The 13,596-nt window shown below is 36.9% G+C and overlaps 1 protein-coding gene across 5 annotated transcripts in view; it reads right to left on the bottom strand.

Annotated features, from left to right (window-relative positions):
• The window catches only part of mitfb (melanocyte inducing transcription factor b), a 32,858-nt gene that overhangs the window by 9,643 nt on the left and 9,619 nt on the right, over nt 1-13,596 (bottom strand). For 4 of the 5 annotated variants that reach the window (XM_015014789.1, XM_015014797.1, XM_015014773.1 and 1 more), the window contains exon 2: nt 10,023-10,263. In XM_015014789.1, coding sequence (XP_014870275.1) covers nt 10,023-10,263 — 241 coding nt within the window. Of the gene's footprint in view, nt 1-146; nt 331-10,022; nt 10,264-13,596 lie in introns of those variants that run through there. The other variant, XM_015014806.1, reaches the window with a different exon arrangement.

The raw sequence follows: 13,596 nt of genomic DNA, 5'->3' as shown, positions 1-13,596 counted from the left end.
TACAAAAATCAACAACAACAAAAAATGTTTTAAACAATACCCCTGCACTGTTAAATATATTACAACTGGAGTCAAGACAGTGAAGTGGACCAAATTCTGATCAATTAAATATACTGTTTAGTTTTTTTTCTATATAAAAGACATACCTCATAAGGTTGGTATCCAAGCATCTCAAGCATATTTCCTCCTTTGAACCGATAAATTTAAGCAAAAATTAAAAATACAAGCGTGATTTTTTTTTTTTTTTTTTCCTGCCAAGATGCGCTGCAGCAGCTGCCTCCTCTGCTGTGCCTGCTGGAGTGAGAAGACACACATCCAGCTCAGCTTTTCAAAGGCAAGAAAACTAATTAGCTATGCATGTCTGGGAATCTCAGTGAACACAATGATCCTTTTCAAATTTGTGTTGTTTTATGTAAAAACTGTATTTATTTCTTTATGGTGTGTCACTTGATGTCAGGATACGCTGCCAACAGTTAGGGTCTTTGTTTGAGAAAGCCACTTCTTTAACTGAACCTTGCCCAGGGCCGTGTCTTTGCCCCATCCACTTTTTAACCCATGTGGATGCCTGGCATGTGTTCCCAGCTTAGCGCAGCACAAAGATTAAAGTCGTCTTCATTGTCTTACGTCGGCACTTTGCTTCTCTAAATGAGTTTATTGAAATGAACAAGAACCTGTCTCTATTTTTATCACATTAAACACCACAGGTCCAGAATAAACAGTCAGCTAATTTCTGATATTTCCACTGCATTTGAAAAAAAATTCTTCAGTACTCAAACAGTACATGAACTGAAGCAAACAATGACACATGCAAATCCTATGAATAAAAGATAGTTTTCAATCAAACTCTTATGTTAACAGGAAAACTTTTAAATCAGAGGTAGAGTATAAAACAAGTGCTTAAGCAGATGTCAGTTTGATCAATCATGCAAACAATGAAAGACCATAACACAACTTCACACCTACCAAAACAAGTTCATCCAGTCAATCTGAATGGCTGGGCAAGGGAAGCATTAATCAGAGAAGCAGACCAAAGAAACTATGGAGGAGCTGCAGAAATCCAAAGCTCAAAATCTATAAACACGACAACCATATGTTTTGTGCTTCAGAAATCTGGCATTTGTGGAAGATTCGCAAGAAGGCGGCCGTCACTGAATGTAACAAATAAGATGAGCGTCCAAATATCGCGTTGGTTTGTGGTAAAAATATGGGGAGAAACAGTAAACATTTGGAAGAAAATGCTCTGGTCATATGAGACAAAAGTGAAACTTTTGGTTTATATGCAAAACAGTTATGTGTAGAGAAAAACTGAGTCCACATCGTCATGAACACACAGAATTGTTTTTTATCGAATACAGAGAGCTACAACAGAATGAGAAGAACTACTGCTGAACAAAACACAAAGACCTGTTTTTCAACAGTCCAAAAAAAAAAGAAAAGAAAAACAATGCAATCTAGTAAGGTCCTTTATTGGAAAATCAGATGTACCAGCAACAAGTTGTTAGCACTTTTGTTTTACAGGTACAGCAGTAAAAAATTATTTGTCCTTAGATAGTAAATTGGAACATTTAAAACATAGGATGAGTCTTTCTGTACAGCTATTAAAAATAGTATATTCAGAACCTAAAAAAATGTGTATTTTAAAAAAAATGTACGTGTGTATAAATATGGAAAGCAGCAACAGGATTTACAAGAAATAAAGCAATATGTATGAAAATCAAATGGGATGTGCAAATAACAGCAGGAATGTAGATACTTCTTGAGTTTGTTGGGAGTCGTGGTGTTACTGGTTTTAATCTAACAACTGCTGAAAGGAAGAAACTATAATAATGCTTCATTGTGCACCCAGGACACATAAGTATGCCAATGAAGAAGCTTTTCAGTTTAGCAACAGCTTCATATATGGGAGATGGGGGTGACGCTGTCCAACAGTGAAGTAATCGCAGCCAGAGTGCTTCTGTATCCTCAGTTTCTGGACTGGATCCTAGGACAGAACTAGTTTATCTAACTGCTTCATCTTTATTACTCTAAAAACTACTGGAAATATGTTATGTGAACTGTGGAGATAAAAACTGAACATTTTGGTGCGAAACTAACCAAGATTGTCAAAGACAGAACAACATATCAACAGTCAAACATGGCAGTGATAGTGTGACGGTTCAGCTTCAGACATTTGAAGCAATTGATGGAACCAAGAATTTTGCTCTCAGTCAGAAATTCCTGCAGGATAATATCTGGGCCTCAGTGTGTGACCTTACACTCAAACACACTGGAAGTATGCAGCAGGTCAATGACCCAAAGTAGGCCAGCAATTGTATCTATGAATGGCTAAAAAAAACTTGTATGTTTTAGAGTGGCCAAGGGAAAGACTGGACTTAAATCTAATTGTTCTTGCCTGACTGTAAGCAAACCATTCATGCTCAAAATGTATCTCAATTAATGCAAATCTTTAAAAACAACCTCTTTGTAATGTAAAATATTCATTGCAAGTTTTAGCAAAAGGTTGATGACAGTTTTTTTCCCCCTTAAAGGCGGCAAAACCACAAACTGCGTATCACTATGGCTGATGAACTGTGTAAATGTCGAATCAAAGGCAAAACAATTGAGCAGAGTGAAACAAAAGTTAACCATGAAGAGTCAACTAAGCAACTATGAATACTCGGTTAGAAAAAGTTATCAGAGAAATGTTGGTCATGTGATTTAGAAATTACCAAGTACCTTGGAACACAAGCTCATTCAGAGGTGCTTGTCCATGCACAGATATGGCATCATTGTTCTGCAGGAGACACTCATGTGAGCCACGTTAACATACAGTTTATCCTGCAGGTATTCTCATCACAAGACCGCTGGGCTGACGCCACTATGGGGGGCACGGTTACCGTTTGTCAGAGACGTATGAGGCACAGCAGTGTTACTCTGGGACAAATAATATGATTTATTACTGATTGGATTGAACAAGAAGTCTTCTGTTAGCTCTCATCATTATGTCACTTTATATTAGTGTTTTGCTACACTGCCAAGATTATTTTCTCCGTTTGTTTTTTTTATTTTTTATTTTATTAAGTCCTCAAGAGTTTATTTTCTTCAATCCAATAAATTAAAAATCAAATACATGGATCTTTTTTTTCCACAATTGGAGTCCTTTCAGTGTTTTCCCCACATTTTATGATGAGTTTTGAGAAACATAAACCACTACTTTATTTAAATTTAACTTTATTCGATGATATTTTAGGTACAAATAAATATTAAATTGGTCTAAAGTAGGTTTAAAAGCAGGTTGAAAAGGTCCTACAATTGGGAGGAAAAGCACAAACGTACATAGCCTACTCTGCCTATGTCACTAGAAATCAACAAATAAAATGCTCTAACGTTATCAATGGGCACTGCACAGGTAAAACCTTAATGAAAAAGAATTACATTATGTCTCATTTATATGCCAAACCTATAGCAGTTTAAACCCTCACATCATTATAAAGTACAGTGTTAGATGAACAGCATGGAGAAAAAAAAATCCTCAGATGTATTTACTTTTAAGAGGTTGTTAAGGATAGCAATAATTGTGCCACACATTATGTTGGTTTTCTTCACTGAATAAATGAGTCAAAATTAAAGTTTTTTTTTTTTTTTTGTTTTCCATTTTAATCAGTGTAATTATGCAACTGCATTGAAAGATGAATTAATCATTTTACATGGTTTTACAGGATATGCCATTAATAGTGGCTGGCACAGACAAAAATATTATGTTAAATGTTATTATGTCATAACATGTTTCCATCTCTACACCAGATTAAAACATGTTTTTATCTTCACATCTTGCCTCACAAAGTTCCTACTGATATATTTGTGAAATACAAAAAAAAAAAAAAAATAAAATAAAAATCTGTCACATAAATCTGTGTTACAAATAATGCATCGGGTTTTTATCTGTGATTCTTAGGAAGACATTGTCTGTAATTTATGGAACAGTTCATTTTCTGCCAGCTGAAAAAAAAACTGACCTGGACTATAGTTCTGTTTCCACAGGCCCATCTATGTTACAGACAGAAGGACAATTTTGTATTTTTACGTTTACTTCTCTTAAACAAAATATCAACGGCATTGAATGTGTCATGTCACCTTTCAAACCTTCTCTCTTTAAAAAGTTAGTTCTAAACTTGCATCTGCACAGGGCTTCTTGAACACCGAGACAAAGCCGGGATAATTTCCATGTCTTTTTTTATTTTTTTACATGTCTAAAAAAAAAAAAAAAGCAACAAAAATAAGTGCAAGACATGCCACCACTGGAGCTCATTACACTACATTTTATTCTTACGTACTCACTAAATCCAAATCCTAGATTTTCTTGTTGCAAAAGAAGAAACAAAGGAGGCATTAGGACCATTAAATGCAACAGACACAAAATACTGCTGCCCCAATTTAGCAAATAAGCACAACCGTATAAACCCATTTTTAGAGAAGAGTTAAATGTGTAAAGCTTATGCAAACATTATCAAGTAAAATCAACAATCTGGGATGGCCAAAAGTAGTGCATTGCCTTGTAAAGTGCAAGAAAATGAGGCAGAAAATAATCATGAAAAACACATAAGTAATCGGCGTCTTATTTTGATCCCTAAATAAAATCTAAGGCTACCAATCTGCATTCAGAAGTTCCCTAATTTGTAAATAATCTACTTGTATGTAATTAGTCTGGTTATAAATACAAGTGTTCGGTTAAGGCCTCTGATGGTTGTCAGAAACATTAATGAACACAAACCATCACAAACGACAAAGGAACACAGAAATCAGGTAATTATGTGGAGAAGTTTGCAAATGATTTGAGCATGAGGTGAAGGTTCAGCTTCCAGCTGGACAACAACCATAAATGTACACTGAGCAACAATGTGCTGGTTTAGTTCAAAATATTTTAATATGGCAATCTAATGCAACTCAAGCCATTTTCAAAGAAGAATGACGAGAAACAACAGTCCCACAAAGTGCTGACTGTGGTGGGATGAATACTAAAGAATGCCACATCTTTTCAGATTTCACTCTCATGCACCACTGAAGGTAAAATCAGAATAAAATACAGTGAAATTTGGCCAAGTTGCAAAATGGGAAAAAAATTAAAGTGTATGAATATTTTAGCAATTACTTTTTACAGATACAACGCTGCGTGTAAAAACTATTGTCTTCCTTAATCTTTAAAATGACATTATAATAAAAAATAAATAAATATGCGGACCAATGCTCCCCCTTATTTTTTGCTATATTTCTTATCCACCTGATTTAGTTTCTTTAAAATAAACAATTGAGGCCTTTGAGCTTATTTTGTCCTGAGGGAGTTCCTAAATTATCACACATAATAAGATGACCTCAGAGCTTCAAGGGACTTCACTGAAGCCTCAGGGCCACAGACCACAGGCTTTAAAGTCCTGGTCTTCTCAATGCTGCTTTTGTTGCAACAACGTAAAGTCGGGTGTAACACATTTTCTGTTTGTCATGAAGAGATTATTTTCATAGTGTGTTGAGAAACTCTTAACAGAATTGAGTTTTCCCAAGGTCACGGTCTTGGTTGTACATGAAGCCATCAGTTTTAGGTCTGTAGCGAGTGCAGCTGGATCGTGCGTCCAGCCAGAGAAGAACTGAATTAAACATTTCTCTGCTCAACTTCACACAGTGTACCCTCCTCAGTGTACCCGCCTCAGGTTGCAAGATTTCAAACTGCAACAACAAATTCTGACTTGCAGCATCCGAAGCTGCGGCAAACAAGGCAACTATTTATCCCCTCACTCGTTTTTAAGACAACAACGGGCCGGAGGGCAACGGCAACCTGACCCCTTAAAAGTCAGAAACTCCGCAAAAGAGAGCACAGAGCGTCGCGCTGTATTGGAGAAAAAAAAATGGGTGCATGGTGAACTCAGAATGACAAACAATGATTTGTATGTTTTTTACTTGGATACCGAAGGCATTCCACGATGGTCTGACCAGGATACATTAGCAAGACAGTCACTATTTGCCTTGCATCCTGAAAGAATGGGCCGCTTTGTCTCACAGATACACTGCTAACATGCTTTGCAGAATTTGCAAACAACTGTGATGTTAATGTGAACGGCAACATTTCAGTGTCATGTCGCCCTCTCATTCTGACATACTGTGAGCTTAATATGCACAAGCATTGCAAATCAACACTCCAGGCTAATTAAAACTGTGCCTTTGGCTGATAAATGCTCTTAAAGTTAGCATAACTCATACTAGATGATTATGTTATGGATTATACTTAGTTGATCTCATGGTGAGAAAGCCATCATAAAATTACTTGGAATAAATGTGGGCTGTATATCAAGTATTTTTAGTTTTCTTTTTTCTTTTCAAATAATGCACAAGACAAGCTTTCTTCCACAGTGGTGACAGTGTGACTGGATGAAAGCTTTCACCGTGTGGACGGTCCACGTTTGTTCTGTATTTTGATCTTAGTTCCAATTGTTTACAATGGACAAAAACCAAATATCAAAATCCACCCTATGGAATAAAGTAATGATATTACTTTATTCAGCGTTCTCGCTGTCCTTTCCAATGTTGTTTATTTTAGCTTTTGAACATTTAGCATGCATCAACTGGCAATCATGAATTCAAATTAAGTATGTATGCAATGTTTTATTGACACTCTTAAGCCCGACTCACTCTATATCCAAAATTCTTAAAATTATTGAACTTTTCATTAGTCCGATGAGGTCTTACAATTAATTGGAGTAAGCTGGATAACAATATTATACAACTAACTTGTAAATTAACAAGAAAACTTCATGAGAAAATATGTAATTATTTTTTCATCTTGGCATAATTTGGCTTTTACAGCTGCTGGAAACCCCCTTTCAAATAATATATGGGAACAACAAAATTACAGATATCAAGTACTGATATATACATTTTCTTGCCCTTCAAGGGCCTCTCTGGCAAGTCTAATTTCAGAGTTTATGCCTTCTTGCACTATGCTCAGATAGCATACATTCTTTCTAAACTCTTTCAAGAATTTTTCATTTAAAATACAGAATATTAGCCAATAATATAGCAACAGTTTCAGGTAACAAATCTATTTTAAAGCCTTTGGGGGAGCAGTAAGGCACAGTGAGAGCTATTATCTAGAAATGGAGAAAACATGGATGAGTGGTTTTTGGTGGCCAGTCTACCAAAATTACTCCAGCAGAGCATGAAACAGTCAAGAGGTCGTCACAAAAGACGAACAGTTGCCATAGTTAAGATCAGTCTTCATAATTCAACAACTAAAATAGAGACTGCACTGACCTGCATCCAAGTAAAAAACAGCTGCTGCCTAAAAGAACACCCATCCCAAATTTAATGAAAAACTTCTTTATGATCTCCAAAACCTTTAGGCCACACTAATCATGCTAATTGCTAATACATGCTAAAACGATTCATCCATCCATCCATCCATCGTCCCTAGAGCGGTCGGGAGATTCAAACGATTCTTAATATTTATATTTATTAACCAATCAGTAACGGCAGGTTTACAAAAACTCAAGACTGCAAGTCGACCACAAAATATTCTGATCAGTGTGCCACTAGTTATGAACTATGTGCTTGTTATGAATCAGTAATTGTGTGATCCAAAAGCATCGAGAGGAGAAGAGTACATTGTTCTTTTCACAGTGGCATAAATCCCTTAAAAATAAACACATAACTTTTAACCCTTGTAGGTAGTTAGCCTACGCAAATTTCAAAGAAGTGTGTTTTTTTTCCCTCTTAAATATGGAGGAATTAAGGCAGTGGACGCTAATTACAAGCATTCTTCACTGAATTAGCGTTCAGTGTGTGGTAAGGCTGTGCTCGCCTTTATCTTGATCCCTAAACTGATCCCATGCTTATTCCCCCAAGAGGTCAGAGGTCAGTTGGTTAATTAAGGGTCCAATCGGTCTTTAGATAAACTCATCTGAGCTTAATGTTTGCACTTTCTGAGGTCTAGCAGCTCTGCCTGGTACCCCTGAGCTCTGTGTGGACTCCACTAATCTACCTACAGACGGGAGCAGGTTAACCCAGCTCAACAGCGCCAAGCTTGAACGGGCTTTTCATTTTGAAGACCACAGTCAAAGAAGAATGTCTGTAAGCTCTGGCAAACACAGAGAAATTACTCAAATTTTACGTATGGTACACAAGGTGGGGGTTCAGGGTGGGGGCGTCCTGCATCTCTCAAAGAGCTTCAGATTATGGTGAGTAGGTCATGTTTATGCTACATGAAGAAGGTAATGATTTCAATGGACTGAATTTGTGTCCTGTGCTGACCCATGCAACGCACACCTAATGTGATGAAAATGTGTCTAAGCACAAAACCACACATTTTTTTCCAGTTGTTGCAGCATTTTTCAGCAACTAACATTTTGTTTCTATGCTTTAAAGGACATTTTAGACCACAAAGATTAAACATCTTTTTTTTATTTTCCCATTAGAGGGCCAGATAAATAAAGTCTGTCACCATAAACTGGAAGTGGACACCTTAATGCAACAGATGATCTGCAACATGGTTTTAACTCAAGAAATTCCATTAATTCAGCCTTTAACTTAGTACGTGTATTTAAAAAGAAAATCGGGCAAAGAAAAGCAACAGTGTTGTATAAACTCAACGCTCCAAATAAATAAATCTGTGACTTCTTGCTACATCGAGGTTTAATTGTGGCGTAACAAACAGATCGATTAGCAACTTTTCAAAATGGGAAAAAAAAAAAAAAAAACACGAAAACAGAAAATGGCTACAAGAAGATAGTGACTCGCCTTAACTTTACCACATCCACAGTGAAGGCAATAACATGCACAGTGAGGAGGAAAGTTAAGGCTTATTGTTCGAGAGCTGCAGCTGAATTTGTGTGTGAAATTATTGTATGGCAGTAAAAATCATTTGAAGCCACCTTAATAAAAATGTATGCACTTTATTCAACACAACTCGGTTCTAGTTGCAAAATTGCGATTATCCCAAGTTTTGGATTTTTGGAAATTACTGATATTTTTACAAACACATGAAAAACTAAAATCCCTTATAAACTATTTGAAAAGTCTGCTAAGGAAGGTTCAAAACAAGCCTCAAACATATTTTTCAAAGGAATGAAGAAATAATGTCATGTGAGGTTATGCTACTGCACACATTTACTAAAAGGCTTTTTGCATATATATTCTAAGCTTAATGGTTTGCTTAAATAGATGAAACACCTAAAACAAAAAGAAAATGTAAACTAAAAGTAGCCAATATAAAACCTAGCACTTTCATAAAGACGTGGAATAAAGTATTTTCCAACAAGGCACAGTTACTAAAACCGCGAGTAGTCAGAGCTTAGGTTTGTGTCCAAAACATTTCACAAACAGCGTCACACACAGGTTTTTCATATCAAAAAAAAAAATTAAACACAGAACAGCAAGAAAAAGTATAACAGTAAAATTTATAAAGGAGCAAAAAGTATAAAATACAGAGATCTTTGGATGGGCTTACATTTACGCAACACAGCTCAACACATTTTTGAAGTATGTTTAACAAAAGCAAAAAAAAACAAAAAACAATTAGATAAAGAATAAAACTTACCTAAAGTCTTGGTTAAAATGTTTAAGCAAAAGCCAACCAGACAGAAAACTTGAACCACCTTCTGTCCCTTTAGACTGCCAGGGAATCAAAGCTACGAAAAGATGTGAACGTAGCTGAGCAAATAGGATTAAAGATGGCTAAATCCAAATGGCTGGAAGCACAGCGTGCATTAAAGAGGAATTCTCTCAGGAAAGATAATCCCCATATACGCATTTTAACACACTTCACTCACTCCTGCCCATTCTTTTTTTTTTTTTTTTTTTTTTTCAGTCGGTTGTAGTAAAACCACAACTGTCTGACTGTCTACGCTCGAGTCACCAACATCTATTAATACAGCTGAACCCTTCAGACTGGAGCAGTGACGCATACAACTTCCAGAGGTGGAAACTTTATACAGAACCAAGCCTGCTAATTAAACATGCCGCCACACTCCATCTCCTCCCCTGCAGCCATGGCTGCTTACCTTAAGCACCTCCATTGGCACCTGAGCTCCAGCTGGTACACTGACAGGGACACTGACATTGATAGCGGGGGTCTGGGTCGCTGTGGTTTGTGGGTAGTGGGAGGACTGTTGTCTCTGCTGCTCCCGCCGCTCCTGCTCCTGGAGCTGCTCCCGCATTAGCTGTTGCCGCAGCAGGATGCGTGATGTCATGGCCGAGGAGCTCAGCGGGGGCTTGGAGGCGCCGTGCTGGTCCGACGGGCTGCTGCAAAAGGGAGAGCGGGTAGAGGAAAGATGTCAGATGAGTGATCAGAGAGGAAAACGAGAGCCTGTGATTACAAAGGTGAGATGAGGAGAGGCAGAAAGATGGAGAGTGGCATTAGAGAAAGGGCAAACTGAGGCCATGTGAGGAAGAAGAGGTCAAGCAGAAAGAACAACCAAAGGACCAAGGATAAAAAGAAATCTTACTTATAGAGTTGAAACCAGCAACCAATAAATCAACAACTAGTTAATCTGAGAACCAGTAATCTTCTCTTAGCGTCAAGAATATGTCAAATACACAGCAGTCACTTCTGAAATTACTAAATTTATGCAAATACGTCAAGAGACCATTGCAGAGATCACTGAGGTCATTAAAAACCTTTCAGACTACAGGGCCAAAGCAGTGGACACATTTTGTTCTGGATACTGTAGGCTATAGGTGTTATTCTGGCATTCAATAACACACCAAGTGCCAGGATAACACCGGTGGAGTGGCAGAGTCAAAACCTGAGACCCTTCTCAGCCTGCTCCTAGTGCAGGTTGGACTCTGAAGAACTTCCTCTAGCTTCTGAACCCGTTTGCGGTGTTGTTGCCTCACAACCATATGCAATATTCACATATCAAAGGACTGCTTAGAGGACAGTTACTGTTAGCTAATATATTCCAAGTGTAATGTACTCAAATTTTACATGCTAATGTATCAATGAGTCAGTTGGCTAGTCTTGTGGCAGCTGAGAGGAGGTCACAGGCCTTTCACACCTGATATCAACATCGTTCTATTTACCAATATTATCACCATTATAAGATTTTCTAATATTGTACAGTATTAATTATCTGCCTATATTTCATGACATATCTCCTCCTCTTCTTAAAAAAAATAAGAAGATACTGAATGTGAACATGGCTGTAGTAACGTAACTAAGAAGTTGTGTTGATCTTACAAGATTTACGTGCTTTCATTTTGTCCGTTAGCAAAACCTTTTGCGTGCTTCATTGGAGAACACGTGTACTTGGATGAAAACTTACATCATTAGTAACCAAATAATTAGTGGGAATAATGTAAGCACCTCTTCAAAATGCTTATCTTCAAGGTCTTAAATTAAATTATTTAATATCTGGCAATGTTTTGTCTTTTAAAGGTTGACCAGTTTGATAATAACACTGGAAATATAGATGTTTAAATTTCAAATGGAAACAATTTTTTCCCCCCCCATTACGTACACCAAAATTAACCAACACTGCTCAGTTGTGTGTTATGGTAGCCTGGCTGGAGCCAATGTACCAATAATATTTTTGTTCAGCGTGTTAAATAAGCACTGATCTATGTAAAAGGTTTTAATGACTTAAAATCAGAGGGAAAAATGAATTAAAAAATGAAATTTTTATGAGCAGCATATCCTCTGGCATTTGTGTATATCTGTTCGGAACAGATTACAAAGAACTTTTTAAGAGTTTCTAAGAAATATGGCCTACATTCAATGAACATCTGTTTAAAAAGATCAAACATGGACCTAATAAGTTTTCCTAGAGCAACGAGTCTTTAAACGCAGTTTAAAATGGATGGAAACTGTATTTTATTTGTGGAAACCAGAATAAGGAGCTCAATCAATGCTTTTTAGCCTTTAAGTGCATCTTAAAAACATTTTTAAAAAAGCAATTTATAGACTAGTCAAACATAGACTCAATTATTCTACACTAACTGCAGATTACTTAGAAACAGTTTGTAATTCATCATACCTTTCCTCTATTTGCAAAATAAAAAAAATAGCATTTGTAGTTTAGTAAGATCTCCTCATTGTGAACTAGATGTATTGACACGACTATTGTTGGGAAACTGAAGAGGAGGCAAATCTGAAAACATTTCTACGCAACAGCAAAATATAATAAATTAGAATTCAACATTGCGTATGCTTTAAGATAGTTGTGTTTTTGGCCTAATCGGTGAAGTTGTTAGTTTCAGGATGTATGTCTGACTAATCTGGGATTATTATAAATTAAGATGGCAGGATAGTGATCTCAAAAAAGGCTAAATAAGACTTTCTAACAAATCTCACTTCACAAATACCAAATTATTTCCTTTAAAGCATCCTTACAGACCTGGCTTCAGAAAACATGAGTTGTTATTGACAACAATGAACCACTTTAGTCCAAGGTAGATTTTGCAGATTTTAACGTCGCCCAAAGAGGAACTCTAAAGCACAGACTGCTTCAGTTTTCCCATCCTCTTAAATTTAGACAGCTACTCCCCAGACAAAGCAAAGTCCAGTGGTCCTAAAATAGAGAGACTCTGCTGAAGCAGAAGTTGTCGGGACGAAGCCTTCATCGAGTGAGTGATCCTTTTGATACAGCACCGTAAAACGTCTGGCCAATCCAGCTGTGCAGTAATCGCACTAATTAGCCAGTGCGGTCAAACACTGCTTCGGTCTGCGGCATATTCACTGGGTGTTGAGCCGTCAACATGCTATAATTCTCTCCCAGCATCACATATAGTCTCACGGTCTGATACCTCACGGACTGACCTGTCCACCGGTTATCTGAGAGAAACAATTAAGACCAATAAATTTCATGTCAAAGAGCAGGATCTTAAATTGCAGAACAAAGAATGAATTTCAGCTCGGTCTTAGAGCTCTGCAGAAGTTTGAGTCGTTCAATCTGACAGCTATTTCTTTTTTCTCCGAAGTTCCTTTGTACCGACTCTGGTACATGGCATCAGCCTGGCTTTGGGTGACTTTGTTTCCTTTCATCCTGGACATTTCAAACAAACTTTCTGGATCTATGGTTAAAACTTTTCATTCCTGCTGCTGCGAATGAAGGCTTTGTGTTCTCTTTAAGTCTTTAATCTGCTTCTCTCTTTGAATGTTAAAATTCCTAAATACCCCAATTCTTTCGTTTCCTTTGCTTCCTCTTTTCCGGTGAGCACATGGAACTATTAGCAAAACTGCCTGAACTTTTAAAACATGATTACCTGAAGCACTGGTGTATGCAAAAATATATTGTTTATGTTCTAAATGTTCTGTCATTTTAAACTTAAATAATTAAGTTTTCATAAATGCGTTGACTTTCTGTGTACCAAAGAACATTTAAAAAAGTAAATTACATAAACACCTCTAAACACCTCATGGTTTTGTTAATTTAAAAAAATCTAAAGGACAAATTGACATAAAAACTGATGTAACAATACAAGCAGGATGCTGCTGATTCCTCGTGTTTAAGACATGCAGGTTATGCTTTAATTGTGTTGTACTTCAATGGTTTAAAACATCTTCACTGCACTCCGCAAATTCTTTACAAAAATGAAAACCAAAAGGTGTACTGGTACACCTTTTGGTACACCTTG

This window comes from Poecilia latipinna, unplaced genomic scaffold (genome assembly GCF_001443285.1).
Source record: "Poecilia latipinna isolate Pla-1442-1.1 unplaced genomic scaffold, P_latipinna-1.0 Scaffold70, whole genome shotgun sequence".
Taxonomy (NCBI): Eukaryota; Metazoa; Chordata; class Actinopteri; order Cyprinodontiformes; family Poeciliidae; genus Poecilia; species Poecilia latipinna.
The sequence above is the reverse complement of the archived record's forward strand: the minus strand, read 5'-3'. Positions and strand labels throughout refer to the sequence as shown.